Source organism: Selaginella moellendorffii, unplaced genomic scaffold (assembly GCF_000143415.4).
Source record: "Selaginella moellendorffii unplaced genomic scaffold, v1.0 SELMOscaffold_9, whole genome shotgun sequence".
Lineage (NCBI taxonomy): Eukaryota > Viridiplantae > Streptophyta > Lycopodiopsida > Selaginellales > Selaginellaceae > Selaginella > Selaginella moellendorffii.
In genome coordinates this window covers 2,941,869-2,968,663 of record NW_003314270.1, presented here as the reverse complement: position 1 = coordinate 2,968,663, position 26,795 = coordinate 2,941,869, and the positions used below count along the sequence as shown (strand labels likewise).

At 41.9% G+C, this 26,795-nt stretch overlaps 2 protein-coding genes across 2 annotated transcripts; one reads left to right on the top strand and one right to left on the bottom strand.

Annotated features, from left to right (window-relative positions):
* Window positions 1-4,971: 4,971 nt before the first annotated feature.
* Window positions 4,972-8,492, bottom strand: LOC9631124 (zinc finger CCCH domain-containing protein 24). The gene is made up of 16 exons (XM_024672400.1): window positions 8,436-8,492; window positions 7,767-8,006; window positions 7,601-7,693; window positions 7,309-7,530; window positions 7,174-7,246; window positions 6,988-7,120; window positions 6,776-6,929; window positions 6,642-6,716; window positions 6,451-6,573; window positions 6,258-6,401; window positions 6,073-6,207; window positions 5,917-6,012; window positions 5,720-5,866; window positions 5,610-5,653; window positions 5,310-5,552; window positions 4,972-5,259 (listed from the first exon to the last, which is right to left on the bottom strand). Exons 1-16 carry the CDS (start codon window positions 8,490-8,492, stop codon window positions 5,256-5,258), a joined length of 1,983 nt encoding a protein of 660 aa, XP_024528168.1. The 3' UTR covers window positions 4,972-5,255.
* Window positions 8,493-19,050: 10,558 nt separating this feature from the next.
* On the top strand, window positions 19,051-21,543 carry LOC9633370. The gene is made up of 2 exons (XM_024672862.1): window positions 19,051-19,774; window positions 19,837-21,543. The coding sequence occupies exons 1-2, from the start codon at window positions 19,064-19,066 to the stop codon at window positions 21,208-21,210; spliced, it is 2,085 nt and encodes a 694-aa protein (XP_024528630.1). The 5' UTR covers window positions 19,051-19,063; the 3' UTR covers window positions 21,211-21,543.
* The last annotated feature ends 5,252 nt before the right edge of the window (window positions 21,544-26,795 follow it).

The window sequence follows — 26,795 nt, the reverse complement described above, 5'->3', positions numbered from 1 at the left end:
CCATCCCGTGCAAGCGGAGGTCCGAGACGCGGAAGGAGCCGTCGCGGTGGGCGTTGAAGCCCATCCCGATTATCAGCGTCGTCCAGTTGATGTGGTAGCGGTTGTACGTGGAGCCCGCGTAGGAGCCGAGCACCATAGCCAGCGAGATCTTGAGCGCCACGATGAATCGCTCCCGGTCGTAGAGCTTGAGAATTTGGCTGAAAAACCCCCAGTGAAACTCGGTCTCTTTCTCACTTTTGCTCTCCTCGATTGGATCCACGCTACTAATTAGCTTGCAGCACGGACTCGCGCTGACCGGTGTTGACTCGGGAGTGTCGAGCGTTGACCGGACCTTGCTTAGATTCGGTGTGGTCTGTAGCATGGTGGTGGCTTCCGCGAGGAAAAGCCTCGCATTGTGTGCGAAGGACAGGCCGCAAATCTGCGCTTGGAGTTGTGAGGGATCTTGGAGCGAGAGCGCGGTCTCGAGAGCTTGGCTCATGATCTCCTTTCCGTCTTTCAGGAGCTTGTCCGAGTCCACGCTCTCCTTGCCAGATGGATGATTCATCTTTGCGGCGAAGGATTTGCTCCACTCTCTTACTTGTGACATGGTCTCCTCGAGCGAGGCCTTGGCAGAGTCCGAGAGCTCCTGGTCGGAGCAAGAGCTCGAGTTCATGGCCAGCTCCATTGCTTTGACATGTTGCATGAGCTTGTTGACCTGTTTCTCGTAGTTGGACTTGGCTTTGACCGCAAACGGAAGAAAGCAGTCCTGAAATTCAAGGGAATAGGGATGAATAAAAAGGCAGAAAGCGTACATGGATACATACTGTGTTGTGGACTTCGAGGATGACTTTGGATCCTGCCTCCATGAGAGATTTCGCCTGGAATCTCAAGGACTGCCTTTGAAATCTCTCCCGAGTACAGAACATCGTCAGCAGTGCGTCGAACGCTTGCGAAATGATCTCGATGGATTGAATCAGCTGCTGCCTCGCCTGGACAAGCCATTGTATATCACGCAACCGAGAAGATCACATCAATGACATCACACTACCTTAACGGACGCGAACTTTGGGAAGGGAAAAGTGAGAGCGAGGATGGAGCACGCCAGGCCCAGCACCATCGTCGCGCCCAGCTTCAAGGGGTAGAATATCCTGTCCATGTCTTGCTGCCTCGCGTACGCAATGACATGGAGGTGGGTCGCGACGGTGAGCGCAACCCTCTTGGTGAGAAGATTGGAGAAAGACGGGTAGGCGATCACCATACTGCTCCAGAAGATGAACATGAGGCTCGTCCAGATGGACACGCTCGGCCCCAAGAGATTGATCGCGAGCATTCCCAGGCTGAGCCCCTGGATCCCGCCGAAGAGCACAGACCATGAATCTCTCATCACCTTTGCGAGCGAGGGGCATTCGCTCACGATGACGAAGGAGAGGATGAAGGAGAATGCCGGGAATGACGTCCATTTGACATAGCCGTGCGCGTACTGCAGCAGCAAAGCGGCGATGAGACATGCCACCCCTGTTCTTGCCGAGGAGAGGAGACGGGACTTCCACATCAGGTTCCCACAACCGTTAAATCTTTAGTCTTTTCAGGGAGACCCGTGAAAAATGAGGCTTTCCTTTCAAGGTGGCACAGGGGTTTCGGTTCCAGGATGAACTTTTATACGCTTTCAAGTGTGATTTGATTTGACACGGGAATCCAGTGCGTGAGTGGCGAGCATCCACTTTGTGATTACAGGGGACCTGCCGTTTTCAACATTTTACCGGAGTTCACAGCTACTATTAACTCACGAAAATCACATTCTAATCCAAAGCCCAAGCTTTTCATTTTTACTTTTCAGCCAGCTTCACATCCTTGGAATCACCTTGCAGGCCAAGAATCAAATTGAATATATATCAATTTGGGATTGTGTCAATTTCACCGATGAGCAAGCAACGATCTAATGAGATAAGGACGATGAGGGTGAATACTTATCACGCTCTTAGATTTCATTTCTAACTTTCTGTTATTATTACATCCAGAACTAGTGACGTCACTAAGTGCGGTAGATTCTGAACTATAGTCTAGTTTCAATGTGGCGCAATTACTCTCATTGGGCAAGTTGTAAAGCATTATCAATCTTAAAATGTAAAGTATTACACCAACAGTTGTTTTAGACTAACTTATCAATCCAGCATCACACTTTTAAAATTGCTCATTTATTTATCTCAGCAAGTACTATCCAAAAAGAACTTTAAATAAATTTAACATTTCCTGTCTTCACCAACTTGAGAATGTTTCTCTCCATCTTTGAAACCTCTAGCAGAAGTTCCTGGACATTGAATGCCAGTGCCCCAGAGACAAGGATTTCTTCCCAGCTCCCTGTCCTTCTGCCCAGCAGAAACTTTGTTCTACACGAGTCAACTAAGTCAATGCCATCTTTAGACTGGTCTTCCACGTCGCCGCCACCCTCTTTGAGCGTCAGCAAATCTAGCGTGGACAGCTGGAGGTGCTCGCATCCCGAGATTCTCCGAAGCTCCAGGGCGAAAATCACAAGCGTTTGTAGCAAGCCGAGGATCCTCTTTTGAGATCTCACGATCTTGGTAAACGCTCGCTCCTCTAGCAGATCATGCATTCCACAGGGCTCCATCTTCATCTCCTCCACAAGCGCTTCCAATTCCGCCACCGCCAGACCCGCATCCCGTTCAGCTCCCTCCATCGTTGACCCGTCCTCGCAGTCAGCGCACGCGCTGACCGCTGCTCTCGTGCACCGCTTGATTTTGTCCGCGCTCGCGGTAGCTTTGGCTCTCGCCATAGCCGATGAGTTTCGCCTTGGAAGGATTAGATAGTCAACGGCGACGAAGGCTGCGATGCCCAGGAAAGTCTCGGCCATCCGAAGCATGGCGAGCCGGTCGAGAGGAACTCTCTTGCGATGACCCACGAGAAAGATTGCGCCAATCAAGGCGGAGACGTTCCCCAGCGGCCCGTAGAGCCGACTGTGTTTCATGAAGCTCGTGAAGACGATCCATGCTGCCAGGGCGACGATGGAGATCATGGCTGGATATCTGAGCGTGTAGAAGGAGACCAGGTAACCGTAGAGCGTTCCCAGCACCACTCCGTGCAAGCGTATGTCTGAGATTCGCAGGGAGGCATCCCGGCGAGCGTTAAATCCCATCCCGATTATCAGCGTTGTCCAGATGGTGTGGCTTCGATCGTACATGAATCCGGCAAACGCTCCCAGGACCATTGCGAGTGAGATCTTGAGCGCGAGAATGAATTGCTCCCGGTCGTAGAGATCAAGGAGCCATCTTGAGATCGTGCGTTTATCGTTGCTATCATTCGTGATATGATCGATCTCTCCTTTGCAAGGCTGGCATTGACTACCGTTGACCCTCTTTAAATCTTGCATTGACCGTGCTGGTTTTGAGGTGCCACCTTTTAGCGCGCCGAGGAAGAGTCTCATATTTTGGACGAAGAAAAGGCACGAGAAATGAGCCTCGAGCTGCGAAGGATCTTTGGTATCGAAAGACCCAACTGCAATCTCTAGAGCTTCATTCAAGCTGCCGATGATGTCTGTCCCATCCTCCAGGAGCTTATCGTTTCCAGTTCCCCCTGGTGCCATTAAGACCAATTTGCTCCATTCTCTTATCCGAGTGAATGGATCCTCCAGCAAGACTATGGTTGCATGATCAATGGAGATAACCTTGGCCATCTCCATTGCTTTCAAGTGCAGCATGAGCTTATCAAGCCTCTTTCCAGAGATTCCAAAAGCTTTGGCTTTGAAGAAAAGCGCGCATTCCTGGAAACCAAGGAAAAAGTTTCAAGCTGAATATAAAATATGTAATACGTACCAGGCGTGGTATATCCGACACAAGTTTGGATCCAGCCTCAACAAGAGACTTCGACTGGAATCTCAAAGAATGGCATCCACATCTTTCCATGGTACAGAAACTTGCAAGTAGAGCATCAAAAGCTCGAGAGATCACTCGGGTGGATTGGACGATCTGCTGCTTCACCTGGAAATGGCATGATCATAGTAAACTATCAATACAACTTTTCAGTGGATTCTCCCACCTTGGTGGACGCAAGCTTTGGCACGGGAAAAGTGAGAGCGACAAGACAGCACGAGACACTGAGCATCATCGTCGCCCCCAGCTTCAGGGGGTAGAATATCCTGTCCATGCTTTCCTGCCTCGCGTACGCGACTACATGGAGGTGTGTGACGGCGGTGAGCGCAATCCTCTTGGTGAGAAGACTGGAGAAAGATGGATACGCCACCACCATGCTGCTCCAAAAGATACACAAGAGGCTCGTCCAGATCGACACGGTTGGGCCCAAGAGATTGATCACGAACATTCCCAGAACGAGGCCTTGGATGGCACCCAGGATCACCGACCACGAGTCTCGGATCACCATTTCCAGCGACGGGCATTCGCTGAGGAGGACAAACGAGAGAACGAAAGAGAATGCCGGGAAGGAGGTCCACTTGACGTAGCCATGAGCGTATTCGAGGAGCACAGCCGCGATGAGACAAGCCAGGCCTGTTCTTGCGGAGGAGTGAAGGCGGGATTTCCAGATGTCCAATTCCATAGCTCCCGCCATAGCTCAAGTAGGTGATGATCTTGATCGTGAAGCGAGTGATGAGATTGTGGCCGGGTGGCGAGGATGGATGGAGAGTGGCCAGGTCAGGAATTACTTAAAGCTTTTTGCGAGTGATTTGACAGTGGAATCCAATAATTCCATGGGTGGCGAGCAGCTTTTCGAATATGGGAGACCGAAGATGCCGTTTTTTCTCTCATTTTCTAGAGAAAAAACGTTCCAGAGTTTTAACACGCGAGCACTTACGCTTGGGTGGAGCCTTAATTGTTGACCCTTGGACGAAAAGAGCATATGCTTGTCCTGAAGGGTCAAAAAAACTTCTCCTCGATACCAGATCAAACAACGCACCAGGAATGTGTAATTGTCAACTATACCGACACCCAAACAGGAAAAAAACAAGAGAAGAAGAGTCGTTTGGACAGAAATCTCAGCACTGTTTTTATAGCTTAGATAAGATTGCCTCCTCATGGACAAGAATCTTCGCATTGTTCTAACGGTAGTTCAGATTCTTACGGCTTGTGGGAGCTTCTCTTTTCCCAGGTTGCTTTGCCAAAAAGAATATTTGGCACGTCCTCCAGCAAATTTTCGCGAATGAATGCTGCTTGGCAGACAAGTGATCCCTGTCCACTACTCGAGCTGCTTTTCTGAAGTTGGGCTATACCCATGCGATCGTGAAATGGAAGTTGAGGGAATAATCAAAGCTACCTGAAGGAAAAAGACTTGAGACTGGAAAAACGCAGAACACAATCTTTTACCTCTGGAGGAGCATCACCATCTCACAGTGATGGGTGTGAGGGAACAGGTCCACGGCCACGGCCTTCACAGGCTTGAATGGCTCCGAGTTTGGCATGTTCTTCATTCGCTGCCTAGCATAGCCCATGCTGCTCATGCCTTTGATGTTCATGCCTCGACCGTTTTTCTGCTTGTCAGCCGTGCTCGAGGGAGCACACAGCTCGATCGAGTTTGCGATCAACGTGTCGGGGTTACATGATACATACCTGTAAAAACAATGTGGTGAGTTTCGTACCGCTCTAAAAGCATACTATCGAGCTTACACAAGGCGCTTGAGCCGTGAATGTACTCGAAGGGCCTTTGTAACCTGTTCGCAGGTAGAAACTTAGATCGAGTTTAAACAAATAAAATGAGAGCAAGAACTCAAACTTACTGTTGGGTGCAAACCACTCCGTGGAGGATCCACAATCACCACTACATTGGAGAAGCGTTTCTTATCAGTGTCCATAGCATTATCTTCCGAAGATTCTTCGGGAAGGACCTCGTATTCATTGAGTAGCTTATTTACTACGTCTTCGGCCTGAATCAAGGAACAAATAAATAGACCAGTCGAACATGACAATGCGTTACCTTAGCACACACGAATCTACAGTTTGAAATGTCATTGAGCTTCGCATTTGTCAAGGCATCTGTGACTGCGTCTGCATTTATCTCTATTCCCACCACCTAGCGTCCAGGGAATGTTATTAGACGGCACGTCTAGAGATTTTAAGATCTATTATGTACCATGCCAACTTTGCGTGCAAGCGTCAGTCCTATAGTCCCCGTCCCGCAGCATATATCAAAGAGCAAAGTGTTGGGGCCAAGACCAGCCCACTCCCCAGCGAGCGCATACAGCTTCTCAGCCGCAAAGCTATTGACCTGTATTAAATACATTTTAAGTTGCAAGTAGAAAAAGGAGATATGGCAACCTGGAAGAATGCTGTCGGAGAAATCCTAAATTGCAGATCGCCAATATAATCGTGAATATGTTGTACAGAGACTTCTGTGCCCGGAATCGCCAAGGAAATTAAAGGAGCATCGGCAGGAGCAGCGTTCGAAACTCCCACATGTTCCTAGAAATGCAAGCTGAGAGCAGGAAAAATAAAGAGTGACGCTTTCAACCTGGACAAGTAAAGCAGTGAGTGTAACAGGTGGTGATGCACTAAAAGCAGCGCTTGAAAGTTCCCGGGCCATACGCTCATATTCTTTCATCTTTGCGTCATTTGCAATACCTGATGGAGATACCTGGATAAGTACTAGTCAGAATCGTCAAAAAAAAAAAAAGAAAAAAAAAAAAGAAACATCACACGCACCTGCACTACAAGCATAACTTCGGCAACCGTTGGAACCTTTTCTTCACAAGTTCTAGGATGTCGACCTTCTCGAACCTAAACATTTGATAGGGAGAAAAATTAGAGCTGCTGATACAAACGCACGGAAGATTTACCGTCAACATCCGCCAAAAGCCAGAGTTATTTTCCTTGTTCCACACTTGAAACTCAGATGTGCGTATAAAACTTTCCAGTGCACCAGCATAAAACTTTGCAATGTCCGACACGTTACGACAGTTCCTGGGATTTCCAATTGCGGTAATGCCTTTCCTGAACAAGGCCTTTAAGTAAGTCAAATAAATGACCCACGACAAATCGATGATCTCACCTGAACATCCCCATTTGAAATCCAACAACACTTTCCCCATCGGCAGAAGATCCGATGCTAAATTCACACTTGTTACGGTAGCCTTCAACCACAGGAGAAGCAATAATGCCTTCAAAGTCACAAGCCATTCCCCCTGTTGAAAAAAACAGAAATAGAGATCCGAGTAGTTATTCTATCAACATTTACCTTTTTCTTTTCCCGGAGTGAGCCATTCCGGAACTGGAGTACCATGCACGCAGCACTTGCGTGTGTGGCGAACCTGGACGGTATTATCGACCTTCAGGAAAAGAAAAGAAGCAAGTGCAATTTAAAAATACTTACGAACTTTCTAAGCACTGTTGCGACGCCATCACGCTTCTCTCGTAGTTGCTCCTCATACGACTGAGAAGCCAAAGGAGTGACAACCTCACTCACATCTTTCGGCGGCTCGGCATTTTCTTCTTTCGCATCTCCATTCCCAGTTTCGTCAGCCTCCCAGCTTCGTGGAAGAGCATCCGACACCTTTGGCTTCTTCCCTTTGGAACCCGTCATCGCTTCTAGTTTCTACAACATAAACAGATTGCTATCTATCAGTATCTACAGTGCAAAGTTAGAGAAAAAAAAAATGATTTACCACTTTGGCGTGCTCAGCGTGCTCGGCAGCATCGAATTCCACGAAGCCAACAGTCTTTCCCTTTCTCTTCTTGGCCGAGGCGAATTTTATATCCTAGGAAACACAACGAAAAGCCTGCTCATCCATCATTCTACCCAGCTATCTAGAAAGTCAGTCACACGCTTACTTGCTCTTCCAGGAGCCTTTTAAAAGCATCCCCGCCCATAGACCACGGCAAATTCTGGACGCACTTCCTCAATCCCTTGCTCCGCCCTTCCTGATCCCCATCATTCCTCACCTCCTCCTCCTCATCATCACCGGCGGCAGTGGGATCATTGCCACTGGCAGGCGCCTCCTCCAGACCGGCAGCATTGCCGAGCGCCAGCGCTACGCACTCCTTCTCCCCTGCCATGAAATGCGAAGAACCCTAAACCCAGAATGAATATTCACAAAGCCCTATAGGAATATTCCACCTTTTAAATTCTTTTAAACTTGGTACACTCCATTACGCTGGAATGACGCTGTTATTAAAACGTTGCCAATTTTGCCGAGCTCGACTCTGCCTGTTCCATCTCAAACTTTAATCGTTCTTTTCATCTTTCCCTCGATGCGATCTCCTGTGATTGATTGTCTGATTGATCCCTGGAAAGCTGGAGATGCGGCCAGATCCAAGAGAAAGACCCGAGAACGATGGCGATGACGAGATAGAGCCGCTTGGCCTCTCTGACGAAGAACCTCTCTCTTACCAAGAATATCTTAGAATATGCCTAGATACTCTAGGTATATTCTTACACACCTAAAACAGATTTTTTCTTCTCAAACCATGGAGTCCGGATGAAGATCTAAATTAACTAACGCTCCAAAAGTTACGGCACAACCTTTCAGCTGAAGGCTCTAAAATTCCGGCTGCCATGGCGCACGCTCGTCTGCTTGCAAGAAAGAAGGCGGAGGCGGAGCGTGTGAAGGCGCGGCTTCGCGATGTGGATTTCGTCGGGCTTCAGGATCCAGGCTGCTCGCAGGCGTTGCCCTTTCCAGGTTTGAGTACCACCGCCGTAGGCAAGAGGCCACCACGGGAATTTGAGTTTGTGGGTCGTTCGGCGTACTTGGACATCGTGAGGCTGGTTCTAGAAGAAGACCTACAATCCCCGACTCGGGGCCTGCTCATTACTGGTGCCAGGGGGAAAGGAAAGAGTTGCATTTTGCGAGCGGTTGCAGTGGAGCTTGTTGGACGCTCTCAAAGAGTAATAAGCTTTTGGTACTTGGACGCTTGTCAGGACTCGCTGCGCCAAGTTCAGGATTCTCTTCTGTTTGCATACAGTGACAGCGAGGAAGCGCTTGCAGAGACTGGACGCATCAGCTCTGTGGAGTCGTTGTCTGACTTTCTCGAGGGCAGAAAGGCGGCTGGGGATTTTATTTTCTTTGTGAGTGATGGTGAAGGGAACTACGGTGATCAACACGACGATGGTACTTCACGCAGGCGAGCTGAGGCGAAGAAGTGGCTGGAAGCTTTGGAAAGAGGGTGCAACTTTGTAATCAAGACCTTGTCGCCTGAAGCTCATGACGTGCGAGTAGGCGCAAGCCAGATGGAAGAGTACGAGCTGAAAGATAACTTTGGCGAGGTAAGCCTCATTCCCTTTAATTTTTATTTTTTTTCTTTTTTTTTTTCCGGGTGCTTTTTTATTGAATTATCCGCGCTACAGGAGGAGTATTCTTCGTTCATAAGAGGAACCACCACCGTCCTTGGAGGGATGCTCAAGAACCATCCGGACCGTGAGGAGGATGTTCTCTTGTTTGCTGGAAAGCACCCCATGTCCTTGTTCTACCTCAGCAGTGCGTGTGACGAGTATGTACGAGACATCACCGGTACCTCCTTTTCAAGGAAAAGGCCCAGGCTTAAAAATTTTGGGGTGCTGGATGTCCGAACGGGTGCCATGGAAACGCGAGTGTACGAAGAGCAACCAGAAAGTTTCCTAGATGATGAGCAGGCGTGGCAGGCGGTGCTGCTGAAGTTTAAGCAGGGAGAACCATTCAAATCCATACGGAAGTACATCAAGGATTACAAGGGCCCGGAGGAATCTTTACGTGATCCTGCATCGGTGTCCAAGAGTTTTGTCAGCGGAGATGGTAGTTTCTGCACCGACTTCATCTATGCAGTCCATTTAGAGGCAGCTTTGGAGCGTTTGAAGGGCCTGGTTTTCCGTTCACCGACATTCCAGGCCATTGTGAAGGGTAAACTCGATGACCCGGACATCATCTGGCCCCAGATCGGATGGGCCTGCGAGGGGTTTGTAGCAGAGGCTATCATGGCGGTGGGGTTGAAATTCAAGCAGCGTGTGCGTCGTCCAGTGGAGCTGAAGTGTCTAAACGGTGAACCCGTGCGGTTAGATCCAAGCCAGTGGGAGCCTTTCAAGCCTGTGTACCTGAAACCAGGCAGGTACTCTTTCAAGTACATTGACGGGGTTATCGCGTGGGTTGACGAGAAAGGGGTGATGCATTTCTTAGCGCTTCAGCCTGGAGGGACACACCAAAACGGAGTATCAGTTCATGCAACGAGCACAAGTGGAACGCTGGTACACTGGACCCTGCATCTGGTACTATGTTTACCTCTGCCCTGTGAAGGTAGAATCGTTGGAGGAGTCCCGGAAGGCTTCTTCTTCCAGTGGACGTTCAGCTTCTTCTTCCAGAGGAGGTTCATCGCCCACGTCCAGCAGGCTGGTTCAGTCACAAGAGTCGTTGGTGGAGTACCAGAGGGAACAGCTCCAGTTTGATCAGTGCTTTGACCAGAATCTGGGACAGGAGGAAGTGTTGCTCCTCCGGAAGCTCGGGGAAGTCAGGGAGAGGGAAATGGAACGGAGGAAGAAGGCCAAAGCCATGCAAGAGCACAGCTATCGCCAACTTCTAAAGAGCTTGCCTCCTCGGAAATGGGCACTCTACAAGAGACTGAAGACGAGAGAATTGCTGGAAGTGGAGGCCAAGAAATGCGGCATCAGTGACCCGTCCCCCAAGAACTACAAGAACATCTACGTCTTGCTTTCAGCCATGGACGTTTAAATTAGTTTCTCAGGATTTTGGGATTTAACCTGGGACTATTTGGAGCTTCCAGAAGATGTCCATCATCGTCCAGTCTCCTGTCTGGACGATGACGACAGGATCTATCTTCTGCTGCAGAAACTAGAGGGTGGTGGCCCGGACTTAAATCAGATTCAGAACGGAGGTGGAAGAGCCATTTCTGGTGCCTATCTGGTATTTTCAGTTCATCCGGCTGCACATCTTAACCGTTCTACTCTGGTAGTCTGGGGAGGAAAGCTTGTCATGGTGCGGCCGGACAGTATTTTTGTTTTGATCGTTAGATGTTTGTGTGCTTTTCCTTTCTAGTTTGGTTTCCAACAATCGTTTTCCTTTTTCCAGCAATCGTTGAGTGCGAGTCCATTTTGCATAGAGAAGTGTAAAGGATTATAATTGAAATTTTAGTTCTGTATTGGTCATAGAACATACTCCAATGATGCATTGGCCATTGACGGTGATTCTCAATGCAACAAGTGATCAACGTTAACTACATTCCTTTGAACAATTTGGTCACCATGGTCTCGGTATGGTTCATCGGCTCCCTGTTTCCCAGCCGAGAAATGCGATCGGTTGTGGCGTTTCTTCTCTACAGCAGCATAGAACCTGAAGGCTGTTGAGGAGTTTTGGGGGCTGGCAAAGTGGGTACACCAAGCCATGGCTGCTGAAGAGTCCGGTTTAGCAACGCAGGCCATCTTGTGCTACATGTTTGAAATCTAAAACAAAACGTTGTTATAGTACTTTTCATATAACTCCATTTACATATAGCTGCACATTCCTTGGTCTCAGGTTGGTCAACCGCCACATACTCATGCCCACCACAGACTCATGCCAGTTAATTGCCACAACCTCAGCTTGCTCAACTACTACATGCAATCTTATGCCTGGTTTAATAGCATGTTTTGGTGTTTAAGTTGTAGTTGACTTGTGAACTTCATGAACTTGAATAAGAAACATTAACATAAGCACTATACATCTTTGATTATATGGTGTGCTATTTGTAAATTCCCTATATTGCACTTGCTCAGAAAACCCACGTGTGGCATAGTCTAGGTGGCATTCTCTAATCTAGATGCCAATGAGATGGACATATAGACTATAAAATGATGGGTCATATATGTAGCATGAATATGATATCCCATTCATTGTCATTATCATTGTGTAAGTGTAACTTAGGGTTCTTGAGGAGGAAAAGGTTTTCAATTTCACTAGTGTGGTTGTTGTGGCAGTGAAATTGGTTTAGTTTTTTGGCGGTGCCTAGAGACATCCATAATGAGTAAGTCTTGCTTATAGCTCAAATTTGTGAAATTGGACTCAAATGTAAATGTTGTAAACACGTGTATAAATTACAGGATTGCTATTAGGATTCAAATCCAACACTTTTTCAGTTAGCAAGAGTGAAGATGAAGATGGAGATCTTTACATTTCGATGATGAGTAAATGAATTTCTGAATTGGAGGGTCTTCACTATGGTATTTCTTATAGGGCTTCAATAATTTTGTGAGGTTGAGGGGATTTGCTAGTGCAGTGGCATTTCATATATGGATGCACTTGAAGATTCTTGAAACAAAAACCACAGCTTATCTTGCAAATGATTTATATATGTAGTGAGGTAACCTGATGAACTAAAAATACCATATCAACACCAGAAATAGCTCAAAATTCTAAGGGCTCTTCTTCATTTTGAATATGAGGTAATAGTCACTTATGTGGCCACCCTCTAGTTTTTGTAATAGAAGATAGATCTTGTTGTTAGCCTTATGGTTCCAATTATTTATTGGAAGCTCTAAATAGTGTTAAGTTTCATAGACTTTTGAGAATAACACTTCTTCTCTTTAGAACCTACTACATATTTTTTTCGGGCCACATAAAGTGGTGAAACTTCAAACTCAACTTTTTGCAAACTTAGAAAATCCTGTAAATTAATCTTGGCTGTTAGTTTAGATATCTAAACTTTATAGCATATGTGATGAAGTGTGTTATTGAAAGTTCAAAGGATTTCAAGGTTATAGGGTTTAAGCTATACAATTGTGCAAAATTGCAATGTCATTATATTCATGTGTAAAGATAATAAAGGGGAGGCATGACAATGGTGATGCTAATATTAATATTGTGGTGGGGAGGCACAAGATGTTATAGATGAGCTTTTAATTATGTAACTTATATAGACAAATTTTTGGCCATTTGATAGAATGACAAAGAGGAGGTATTAAAGATATTCTTGAAGTAAGTAGATATTAAAGAAAATAGGCAACTGTTAGTTTTAGAGGATGCTACTTAAGCACTAAAGGCATTTGCAACAAACATTTTATCATTTATAATGGTTTCAAAAGCCTCTGTAGCGCATGTGATCATGGGATGAGATTTGAATATATTGTCACTGTGGATCCTTGGAACTTTGAGAGATAAATAAGGATAAAATAGCCACTAAGGGCTCTCTCATCAAGTAATTGCTCCTTTTCCAATTGGTTTAAGGGGAAAGAGATAAGATGGGCTATAATTAGTATCAGAATAAATGGTATAGGTTCAATTCCTATTGATTAATGGCTACTTAAAAATATAATATACCCTTGAGTAAGGTGTATTCCTACCCCTAAATTTAAAATCGTACATATTAAGCATTCATGCGTATGTCCTTCCTCTTGTGTGAAGTATTTATGGACGAAAGTATCCACCATGGGACTATGGTATAGGTGGATAATTAGTTGCCTCATATGGAATCGCTAATCTACACAATGGAAGTTGCCAATGGAAGGATTGGTAGATTTAATGTGGAAACCATGGGACTGGGGTACGGGTGGATGACTAGTTGCCTCATATGGAATAGCTAGAGGTAGATTCAGTGTGGAAATGGAAGTGCTAGTTCACAATGGAAGTTGCCTCACATGGAATCGCTAATCTACATAATGGAAGGATTGGTATATGGGTGGATGACTAATTGCCTCACATGGAATAGCTGGAGGTAGATTCAGTGTGAAAATGGAAGTGCTAGTTCACAATTAGATTTAATGCGGAAACCATGGGACTGGGGTACGGGTGGATGACTAGTTGCCTCACATGGAATAGCTAGAGGTAGATTTATCCCATGGTTTCCGGGTGGATGACTAGTTGCCTCACATGGAATAGCTAAAGGTAGATTTAATGCGGAAATGGAAGTGCTAGTTCACAATAGAAGTTGCCTCACATAGAATCGCTAATCTACACAATAGAAAGATTGGTAGATTTAATGTGGAAACCGTGAGATTAGTAGATTTAATGGAAGGATTGGTATATGGGTGGATGACTAGTTGCCTCACATGGAATAGCTGAAGGTAGATTCAGTGCGAAAATGGAAGTGCTAGTTCACAATTAGATTTAATGCGGAAACCATGGGACTGGGGTACGGGTGGATGACTAGTTACCTCACATGGAATAGTTAGAGGTAGATTTAGTGCGGAAATGGACGTGCTAGTTCACAATGGAAGTTGCCTCACATAGAATCGCTAATCTACACAATAGAAGGGTTGGTAGATTTAATGTGGAAACCGTGGGATTAGTAGATTTAATGTGGTAGATTTAATGTGGAAACCGTGGGATTAGGGTATGGGTAGATGACTAGTTGCCTCACATAGAATAACTAGAGGTAGATTCAGTTTCCACCGTGGGATTAGTAGATTTAATGTGGTAGATTTAATGTGGAAATCGTGGGATTAGTAGATTTAATGGAAGGATTGGTATATGGGTGGATGACTAGTTGCCTCACATGGAATAGCTGAAGGTAGATTCAGTGCGAAAATGGAAGTGCTAGTTCACAATTAGATTTAATGCAGAAACCATGGGACTGGGGTACGAGTGAATGACTAGTTACCTCACATGGAATAGTTGGAGGTAGATTTAGTGCGGAAATGGACGTGCTAATTCACAATGAAAGTTGCCTCACATAGAATCGCTAATCTACACAATAGAAGGATTGGTAGATTTAATGTGGAAACCGTGGGATTAGTAGATTTAATGTGGTAGATTTAATGTGGAAACTGTGGGATTAGGGTACGGGTGGATGACTAGTTGCCTCACATAGAATAGCTGGAGGTAGATTCAGTTTCCACCGTGGGATTAGTAGATTTAATGTGGTAGATTTAATGTGGAAACCGTGGGATTAGGGTACGGGTGGATGACTAGTTGCCTTACATAGAATAGCTGGAGGTAGATTCAGTGCGGAAATGGAAGTGCTAATTCCCCTTAGCTTAGTAGGTTCATGGGATGAGATTTGGATATACTATCATCGTGGATCTACGCAATGGAAAGATTAGTAGATTTAATGCGGAAACCGTGAGACTGGGGTACGGGTGGATGATTAGTTGCCTCACATGGAATAACTGGAGGTAGATTCAATGCAGAAATGGAAGTGTTAATTCCCCTTGGCTTAGTAGGTTAATGATCATGGGATGAGATTTGGATATACTATCATCATGGATCCTTGGAACTTTGGGGGATAAATGGGGATAAAATAGCTTCTAGGGCAACTAAAATCATTTAACTACCAATAGCAAGAGATGGATATCATGCTATGGGGTTAAAATAATTACTTGGTGGCTAGAGGATATAAGTTGTGGCTTAAGATGATAGTTTTCAATAGGTGGGTTATTTGAAACACTAGTGCTCATATAATTTTTATATATTTTTAATTTAGTTGAAGTGAAAAAAGAGTCTCTCATTTAATAGTTTTGGGCATATAGAACTCAAATATTTCCAATAACAATGATATGGTGAAGCATAAAGCTCTAAAATTTCACATTCCTCACTTTTGGAATTTTTATAGGCAAGTACTCTATTCTTTTGTTGCTAAGTTGTGAGCATATCCAGACTAAAAAGTCAATGTAGAATGTAAATTTCATGTTATGTAATTTTGTACTAATCTGCATCTAGGAGATGAATATGCATAGTTGACTTTGGGACAAAAGTAAGTCATGCATATAACTTAATGAGAATAATAAGTAAAGAGATTACATGATTGAAAATTTTATTTAATATATAAAAGTCAATTTTAGAGACAAGCATATTTAGTCATGACTATTTGAATATTTTTTGATAAGGTGATTAGTGTTTATTGACTTTGGTTAGGTGGTTCTAGAACTTGAGATTTGTTGTACAACGCTTTAATTATTAGCTTGAACACTTCATATGAGTGGATTGTGTAGAGTGCTAGTTATTATGAAATGAGGCATGCAATATAAATTCATGATATAATCATAGTTGTGAGATAGTTAGTGTGATTTTTTACTTTCTAATATATTTCTTTGAACTAATATTAAGTTTGAATATAGGCTGAATAATATTTGAAATTTAAGTGTAAGTTATTCCCAGTCACTATTCATAAAAAACGGAGGCCATTCTACATTAAGAGGATTTGAGAGTTCAATAGTTACTATTACTTACTCTGTATACAACTGAATATGCTTTGTATTGTTGTTTCACACTTGAGTGGGTTTGTTCATGAGGTGAATTATGATTACACTTGTAGTACATGCACAAATCTAGAGCTTCCATGCATAGGTGAAATCTCCAAGTTGACCAAGATAATTGCAAATTTCCTTTGCCATGTGAAGAGAGCAGATTTTGCACCTAAATATTTTCAAAGAGAATGTCAATGCTGCACTTATATTAAGTTTATTTTTTGTCAAAATATCATATTTACAAATCAAGTGGTGCATGTATGGACAAATTAAGGACACAAATAATAAGGGTGTGTTAAAGAAGTGACTATAGTTTATATATCATGAGGTATTTATGAATTAATTGGTTCAAATTTTTAGGGATAATCTCAACTATTATACTTCTCATTGTCACACATACAAATAGCAAGTAAAACAATTGAAGTTGATATCAATTGACTATTGTGTCAATTATTGATTTTCCCAATAATTACTCCATTGTTTCTTAGGCACAAACTCAAATACTAACAACAATAACAACAAAAATCCTCAAGCCTAAACCTCAACAACATATGAAAACTCAATTTGAATTCTTTTGCTCATCAAGATTTTTAAACAATCAAGCTCTGAGTTGGAGTTAGTCCACTCTACTTGAAGGGTAGGCTTTTTAAAAAAGAACCAAACAGTATCAACACACAAACAACAAATAGCACTACTAGTGTTTGTAACATATAAGTCTAAGGTGGTTAAGTTTAAAAACTCTATTATTGGTAACAAGATGATATGTTTGATTATAGAATCCCATTGTTTTTTATGGTCTTCCTTGGTCAACTGCTCACATGTTTGATTTGACCAAAGGTTGAATTTTAGAAAAATGAGGAGGCAACTGGAATTAAACTAATGACCCATCGACTACATCTGACTACAACCAATTGCTCTACCACTAAGCTATACCTACTTAGTAATTAAATGTAATAAAATTAATAAAAATTGTTGTATGACCTATGACTTAGGAGAGAACCTTCAAGGCTGGTTGTCTAACAGATTTGATATTAATTGAAATTTGGCAAGACATGAGCACAATGGAAGTACATGAGAATGTTTTTTGGAATACTGATAAAATATATTTAGAAGAAAGGTAGTGTATTGATATATTAGTTGTAGGCCACCAGGAATGTTTGTTACTCAATTTAACTAAGAAAACCCTTTGTATTATGATAAAGTGCATAGAAAAATAGTTTTATTTAAAATTTAAAGCCACTTATTAAACCATTTAAAAAAAATATGTATTAGAAAAAAAATTTAGTGCTTGTCTATGATCAATTCAAGCTCAATGGCTTCATGGTTGGCAATAAAATAATATAAGAAGTCAAATAGGATCATACTGAGCAAAGCTACTGTTATATTTGAGAAATACATTATCTTCTATAAAGACAATTTTCACAAGGTAAAAATAAAGATGCAATAAGGATTGAATGCTACTGAACTATACCTTTTTAATTATTAAATGCAATTAATTTAACATTAATGTTTCGTGACCTAATAATGTAGTTGGTTTGTTAACAAGTTTGATTTGGGTGATGAAAGATTTGCTAATGAAATATTTTAAAGAAAGAGGTAATAAGTTGAATAGGTGATATGCATAATTACAATTCTCCCTCATGACCAAGAAATTATAATGTTGAGATTAACAAATAGACAAAGGCTTGTTAATATGGACTTGTTAAGTTGGTTGATTGCTGATAGACTAGGATTTTCTTAGTAAAAATATTCAATTTAAATGATATTTTAATTATATGCATAAATAAATTAATAAAAATAATTATTAAAATTAAAAATTAAGTATCTAGTAGAACGTCTGTGGTGGCAGGATGAGGGGTGTCACTCCACATGCATACATCATGGCTATCAATATGGTATTTTACTTTGATATTAATATTATATTTTTATATATCAAAATTTTTGATATAACCAAAAAAAACTATTATTCGAAAAATGGAAGAAATTTATTCAAGCTTTTCTTTGTGCCTAAGTTATTTTGGAATTTTTATATTTGCAGAAGCCATAATCAAGTTAACAAATTAAAAGGAGAGCATAACAAACTCCAAGAGTGTCTTTGATCACCGAACTTTTGGCAATCTTAGATTGGAGCTGGTATGTTCTAATGAAGATACTCTTAGGAAGATTCCTGTATATACTCTTCAAGAAGATTCCCGGAATAAACTATTTCCGTAAAGTAAGGTGGTGAAGAAGCTGAAGAAGCAGAAGACTGTGAAGAAGCTGAAGCAATGCCGATCTCCCTGACGACTTGCTTCTTCTCATCCTGAGCAGATTTAACGATGGATTCGAGCAGGCAAGGTTATCCAAACAGCTTCCCAGCTTAAGGCTTGGATTGAAATTCTGGTTTGCTATAGATCCCATGTTCCTCGTCAGTAGGGAGGCTTTACACTCTCTGGAGCTCCATCACGATGGACCTCTAGGCCTGCAGATGTTAACCAGTTACTACACTCGGCACTTCAACAAGGGTGGAAGAACTGTCCATTGCTACAGGTTTGTGAGATAGATTGTATTACACTCCTGGCCGCAAAGGGAGATCTAGACTATATGCTGGATTTCAACATTACAGGCTATGCTATAGGATGTGTGGGTTCATTGTTAGGTCTCCAATGCTGGAAACACTAGAGCTTATTAAAGGGACTCGATGATTATCCAGACCTGCGTTACATGCTGGTTAGATCTCTATCAAATAAGAACAGAGCCCGACCTGAGAACAGATCGTCCGCTCTCGAGCCCGGCTCTGTTCTCGGGCTTCTTGTCAAACAATGGGGCTCGCCCTCCGGAGAATCGGAGATTCACGGCTGATCACCGATTTGGGCAGCCCAAAGAAAACCCTGAAAGCAGGGCAGATTGACTCACCTCTCTTACCGCGCTCGTGTCTGTCTGCATGATTTCATAAACCCTAAACCGTTAGACTTATTTGGAATTCAGGTTAGGGTTCTTGGCAGCTGCCATGCTTGCAAGAAAGAAGGCGGAGGCGGAGCGTGTGAAGGCGCGGCTCCGCGATGTGGATTTCGCCAGGCTTCAGACTCCAGGCCGGTTGCAGACGTTGCCCTTTCCAGGTTTGAGTACCTCCGCCGTAGGCAAGAGGCCACCACGGGAATTTGAGTTTGTGGGTCGTTCGGCGTACTTGGACATCATGAGGCTGGTTATAGAAGAAGACCCACAATCCCCGACTCGGGGCGTGCTCATTACTGGTGCCAGGGGGAAAGGAAAGAGTTGCATTTTGCGAGCGGTTGCAGTGGAGCTTGTTGGACGCTCTCAACGAGCAATAAGCTTTTGGTACCTGGACGCTTGTGAGGACGTGCTGCGCCAAGTTCAGGACTCTCTTCTGTTTGCATACAGTGACAGTGAGGAAGCGCTTGCAGAGATTGAACGCGTCAGCTCTGTGGAGTCGTTGTCTGACTTTCTCGAGGGCAGAAAGGCGGCTGGGGATTTTATTTTCTTTGTGAGTGATGGTGAGGAGAACTACGATGATCAACACAAGGATGGTACTTCACGCACAACTCAAGCAACACGCACGCGAGCTGAGGCGAAAAAGTGGCTGGAAGCTTTGGAAAGAGGGTGCGACGTTGTAATCAAGACCTTGTCTCCTGAAGCTCATGACGTGAGAGTGGGCGCAAGCCAGATGGAAGAGTACGAGCTGAAAGATAACTTTGGCGAGGTAAGCCTCATTTCCCTTTTGTTTTTTCCGGGTGCTTTTTTATTGAATTATCCGCGCTACAGGAGGAGTATTCTTCGTTCATAAGAGGAACCACCATCGTCCTTGGAGGGATGCTCAAGAACCATCCGGACCGTGAGGAGGATGTTCTCTTGTTTGCTGGAAAGCACCCCATGTCCTTGTTCTACCTCAGCAGTGCGTGTGACGAGTATGTACGAGACATCACCGGTACCTCCTTTTCAAGGAAAAGGCCCAGGCTTAAAAATTTTGGGGTGCTGGATGTCCGAACGGGTGCCATGGAAACGCGAGTGTACGAAGATCCTGGGAAGATGGAACTAGAGGGTTTCCTAGATGATGAGCAGGCGTGGCAGGCGGTGCTGCTGAAGTTTAAGCAGGGAGAACCATTCAAATCCATACGGAAGTACATCAAGGATTACAAGGGCCCGGAGGAATCTTTACGTGATCCTGCATCGGTGTCCAAGAGTTTTGTCAGCGGAGATGGTAGTTTCTGCACCGACTTCATCTATGCAGTCCATTTAGAGGCAGCTTTGGAGCGTTTGAAGGGCCTGGTTTTCCGTTCACCGACATTCCCGGCCATTGTGAAGGGTAAACCCGATGACCCGGACATCATCTGGCCCCAGATCGGATGGGCCTGCGAGGGGTTTGTAGCAGAGGCTATCATGGCGGTGGGGTTGAAATTCAAGCAGCGTGTGCGTCGTCCAGTGGAGCTGAAGAGTCTAAACGGTGAACCCGTGCGGTTAGATCCAAGCCAGTGGGAGCCTTTCAAGCCTGTGTACCTGAAACCAGGCAGGTACTCTTTCAAGTACATTGACGGGGTTATCGCGTGGGTTGACGAGAAAGGGGTGATGCATTTCTTAGCGCTTCAGGTGACTGTCAGCCTGGAGGGACACACCAAAACGGAGTATCAGTTCATGCAACGAGCACAAGTGGAACGCTGGTACACTGGACCCTGCATCTGGTACTATGTTTACCTCTGCCCTGTGAAGGTAGAATCGTTGGAGGAGTCCCGGAAGGCTTCTTCTTCCAGTGGACGTTCAGCTTCTTCTTCCAGAGGAGGTTCATCGCCCACGTCCAGCAGGCTGGTTCAGTCACAAGAGTCGTTGGTGGAGTACCAGAGGGAACAGCTCCAGTTTGATCAGTGCTTTGACCAAAGTCTGGGACAGGAGGAAGTGTTGCTCCTCCGGAAGCTCGGGGAAGTCAGGGAGAGGGAAATGGAACGGAGGAAGAAGGCCAAAGCCATGCAAGAGCACAGCTATCGCCAACTTCTAAAGAGCTTGCCTCCTCGGAAATGGGCACTCTACAAGAGACTGAAGACGAGAGAATTGCTGGAAGTGGAGGCCAAGAAATGCGGCATCAGTGACCCGTCCCCCAAGAACTACAAGAACATCTACGTCTTGCTTTCAGCCATTGACGTTTAAATTAGGATTTTGGGATTTAACCTGGGACTATTTGGAGCTTCCAGAAGATAACTCCGTAAGGCTACTTACACTGGACGATGACGACAGGATCTATCTTCTGCTGCAGAAACTAGAGGGTGGCGGCCCGGACTTAAATCAGATTCAAGAGCTCCTGGAAGAGCCATTTCTGGTGCCTATCTGGTATTTTCATTTCATCCGGCTGCACATCTTAACCGTTCTAATCTGGTAGTCTGGGGAGGAAAGCTTGTCATGGTGCGGCTGGACAGTATTTTCGTTTTGATCAGTAGATGTTTCCTTTCTAGTTTGGTTTCCAACAATCTTTTTCCTTTCGTTGAGTACGAGTCCAGGCTTCCACATTTTGCATAGAGAAGTGTATGATTCTCAATGCAACAAGTTAACTTTTTGATCAACGTTCAGTACATTCCTTTGAACAATTTGGTCACCATGGTCACGCTATGGTTCATCGGCTCCCTGTTTCCCATGGCGTTTCTTCTCTATGTCTCAGCAGCATGGACCCGAGAACCTGAAGGATGTTGAGGAGTTTTGGGGGCTGGCAAAGTGGGTACTGGACCAAGCCATGGCTGCTGAGGAGTCCGGTTTAGCAACGCAGGCCATCTTGTGCTACATATTTGAAATTTAAAACAAAATGTTGTTATAGTACTTTACATATAACTCCATTTACATATAGCTCCACATTATCCATCATCCTTGATCTCAGGTTGGTCAACCGCCACAGACTCATGCCAGTTAATTGCCACCTCAGCCTGCTCAACTATTACATGCAATCTTCATGCTTGGTTTAATGGGTGGAGCATGCTTTGGTGTTTAAGTTGTAGTTGACTTGTGAACTTCATGAACTTGAATAATAAACATTAACATAAACAATATACATCTTTGATTGTATAGTGTGCTATTTGTAAATCCCCTATATTGTACTTGCACAGGAAACCCATGTGTGGCATAGTTGAGGTCCAATTTAGATGTCAATGAAATGGGCATATATGTGGTACATGACTATAAAATGATGGGTCATACATGTGGGTCATATATATAGCACAACATCCCATTCATCGTCATTGTAAATATGACTTAGGGTTGTTGAGGAGGAAAGGATTTTTGGAGTTATGTCATTCAATTTTAATAGTGTGGTTGTTGTGGTAGTGAAATTGATTTGGTTTTTTGGTGGTGATTAGAGATATCCACAAGGAGTAAGTTTTGCCTATAACTTATATTCATGAAATTGGACTTAAATGCAAATGTTGCAAATATATCTATTGCAAACAAAGTGTGGGGTTGCTATTAGGCTTTAATTCCAACACTTCTTCAGTGAAGATGAAAATGGATGAGTAAATGAATTTTTAAATTGGAAAGTCTTCATTAAAAAACTTCTTGTAGGGCTTCAATAACTTTTTGAGATTGAGGGGATTTGCTACTGTAGAGGCATTTCTTGTATGGATGCACTTAAAGATTCTTGAAACAAAAACCATGGCTTATCTTGCAAATTATTTGGGAATTACGTGGCTAACACTATACGAATATATACAAGTGGTGGATATAAATTGGAGGGGGGTGTACCATAGGATATTAATAAAGGAAGTTTTTAACCATATTCCCATGAATTGTGTGGACAGATTAGGGAATTATTAACTCCCTGAGCAATTAATTACCATTTTAGTAGGCATTAAATTTGTGAGGCTTTAGCTTTATATAATCCAAGAAGGTTGTAAAGTATGCATTTGTCGCGAATTTATACTAATAAAACACCTTATGCACTATGCAATATGAATTATAAGTGTTTTTTTTCCATTTCCAACCATTATTTTTGTGTTTTTGTAGCATATTACAAACTTGTAACTTACGTTTTACATCTATGCCATGATTTGTGGGGCAACACATTTTATTGTGGCCTATAATATATTTATAAGTAAAGAAGTCTATACTATTTTCAACACATATGTATGGGCTGTATGTCACTTTAAGGCCAAAATGAATAAGGAGTGGTAATGCTCTAAAATATAATGGATGAAGGCTGATATGATAGTGTTAAGGAGTAGATATAAAAACTTTATATATAAAACATAGATAGGTAGTTTATGTTTATTTGAAATTTACCTTTCTAAGAGTTTTTTTATTAAAATGCATTAAGTATTTGTGGTGAGAATTGTACGAGCAAGTGGTGTGGTTTTACAAGCATTTTTTTGAGTATATTGAGGATATTGGTATTCTTAATGTAAGTAATGCATCACATAGATAAAGCTTGTAAAGTGTATTTTCGCTTTATTTTGTAAAAAGATATTGTTGATTGGGTTGCAATATGGAATCTATACAAGGTTTGTCCCTTTAGATGTGATAAATACTTTAGAGCATCCCATATCCTTATTAATTTATTCTAATGGATGGAATAAAAACTCAAGTAAGATTAAGACTTTGTTTTGTTAGGCATTCTAGCATTGCTTAAATTTTTTCTTTTTCTTCTAGAATAGTCCAACCTCCTTTACAAAAGATATTGAAGATTTGCTAAGAGAACTCATTTCTAGTATTGATGGAACAACTTTGAGATATATTAGTTTACTTCAATTTAAATTTTTTTTTAAGTCATTGTTTTTATAAAATGTCAATTTTGTAAAAGACCAAACATTGTATACATAAAGAAGGCTTGAATCAAAATGAATAATATCTCCTTCATTTAAATCTATTTATAGAGTGTGTAATGGTTAAAGTGCAAAGCCTAGATCTTGTAATATACATCAATATTGTAGTGTTAATTGCATCCTTGGCATTTTCAGTGTTGTTAGCAAAGGTTTGCACTGCTATAACAAATAAAGAAAGGCTCTACATTCCCAAATACCATGTAAATATAGTAAAAATATGGGAGGTTATAACATAGCAAGATTACTTGTAATTTGATAGGAAAGTAGCTATGCAACATAGTGTATAATGGCGTGAATTGGAAAAGTTTGCCCTCTTGATGTAAATATTCTAGAAGACACTTCAAAGTTTTAGCTGATGTTGCTAGCTTAATAGTAAATGTTTCATATGCTCTAACAACAATACTGGTCACTAAGTTCATTATCATTTTAATGTCTTAACACCTGCATTACTTTAACTGGTATAGGGAGCTAATGATCAACATAACAAAATTTGTGGAAGTGTAAGTCAATTTGCCAAAGCACTACACTAGTTCAAATTTCTACTTAAACACAACTTAAGTAGCCATCAAAACAATAGTTGAAGGATATACTTTTAGAGATATACTATTAATTAATGTGTGGGCTTTTATGTGCAAATCAAGATAGTTTACAAGTACTCAACCATCTGTAAAAGCTTAGAAATTTGGAAAGAGCTTAGCAACCATAATTGTAGTTTGCAACAAAGGGAATTCCCATCGTGCGACTATCATATATATTTATAATATGTAAAAACATTTTGTTTAGAGGCACTAGTTAGTGTATCAAAAGATTGCATAATAAAAAGGACAAAGTCTTTCAAGATGGTAATCTCCACTATTAGATTTGTAATATAGCTTTCTTTTTAATAAATGCTTGTGGTAGTGCACATAATGAGTTTTTACTTATTGATCCATTTGCTATTACACCAACACAATAGCCCCTATATATGGCACACCATTCCCCACTTGTGGCACAGTAGTCCTTGGCTTTGAAGGGTAATGTATTTCAACTAAAGGACAATAAAAGTGAAAATGAAGAGGATGAGGAAGTGGAATTTGATAAAGAAAAGAAACTGCTTGGGTAGGACCATAAGCTATCACTATCATTTGAAATACCTATTGGAATTATTGCAAATAATATACTTTGAGACTACATGAGGCACTAATTCTTTTACATATCTTTTTAAAATGACTCATAGTTGTGAAGGATAATTTCTTAATTGTGAGAAAATCACATAATCCCACCACCACCACCTTTCAATCTAGAAACTAACCAAAACCCATTACCTCTAATAAAGTTATTGGATGATCACACTATTTTTGAGTAAGTCTGAAAATTTAGCTTTATAGTATTTTAGTAAGTATTAGTTTTTTCTATTTATATTTTTAGTCTTGTTGGGAAGCAAACCTGTTAGATAGATGTTGTTAATGTATATAATAAAGCAACCCACTTGGCAAATGATAATAACATATAATTCAAGCTACTCCAACATAAAGAGATAGAAACTATATTAAAGGCAACAACAATGCTCAAGTGCAATAATGACTATATGCCACAAATTGAATGGCTCAAATACAAGATCCTTGGTTGTTTTGGAGTTCGGGACATGACAAATAAGGATCATTTAGAGGTTATTGAAGAGCATGAAGAGTTCAAATGGCTGGGTGGATAGGTGTTTCTTTGGCATATCTTGAATTTTCATATGATGCGTTATTATCAAGATTTGGAAGTTATCTTAAGTAGAGTTCCAATTACTGAAATAGGGTAAGAGAAAATATTTTGTAATAGGAGCATATATGAGCTTCTTTAAGGGAGTTTGCAAAATATGGCTATCTTGATCTTGCAAGAAGTAGTGGTTTAATTTAATGACAGAAGGTAAGTTATGTCTAAACATTTGATTTATAGTTTATAAAGTTTTTTCTTTCTTTTAGGACTTTACATCACAACAAGAATCTTGTAGACAATTTGAAGGCATTTTTTGAATAAGTATTGCCAGTACTCTAGAACATCCATTGATAAGGCAATGCTTCATCATATTGTGAAGCCCGAAGATAGTTGATAGATTTTCGAGTGATGGTATGTTTGTTTACACAATTTACGTCAATCTTACAAATATTTAATATAGTGGTTTTGTATAGCAAATAGTTTGAACAATAAATTAACCTGTTTCCAAGCTTTATTTAACCCAGGGCTTCGAACACCAAATTTCAATATGGTCTATAATAGGGTAATTGAAGGAGCCTTGATCTGGGAGACAACTATAATTGATAGGGGTGGTCCACATGAAAATGCAATCAAGTAAGCCATTTTTCAGATTCCTTGAAATATAAACTCTAATAGTATCAATCTTTAACAATTCTTTTATGATTTATTTTCTCTAGTTCAAAGGATTATTTATAAAGGGTGAGAGGGCTTATATTGGCACCCATAGAAGTCAGCACAACTAAGAAACCTACGTTAAAGAAAGAAGAACATAGTAAGTATTGTATATGTTTTTAGATTGCATCTTCACTAAAGTTGTTTTTCTTTCCTTAGGCCTAGATAGCTTTTATTTTTAGTATTTGAGAACAATTCTTAAGTATTAAAAGGTTTTACAATTGCCACCTTGCAATTGCCACTAGAGAGGTTTAAATCTAGATGATCATAGACTCAATTGAGAAAAAGTTTACAAGCAAGACTTGAAGTTTTATACACTAGAGATATGGAATATATTAGATATACTACATAAAATAGCAGCTTGCACAAACCTAGATGACCAATGCAAAGCTATGGATTACACGTTGGAGAATAAAAATGTTATTGCATATTTAAATGCATTTATATTTGCAAGATTGGTGAATTTTAGCATTGACTATGAAGAAAGTCATTGAGTTTTATGTGACAATAATCGTTTGGAAAGTTTTTTTCGATGACCCA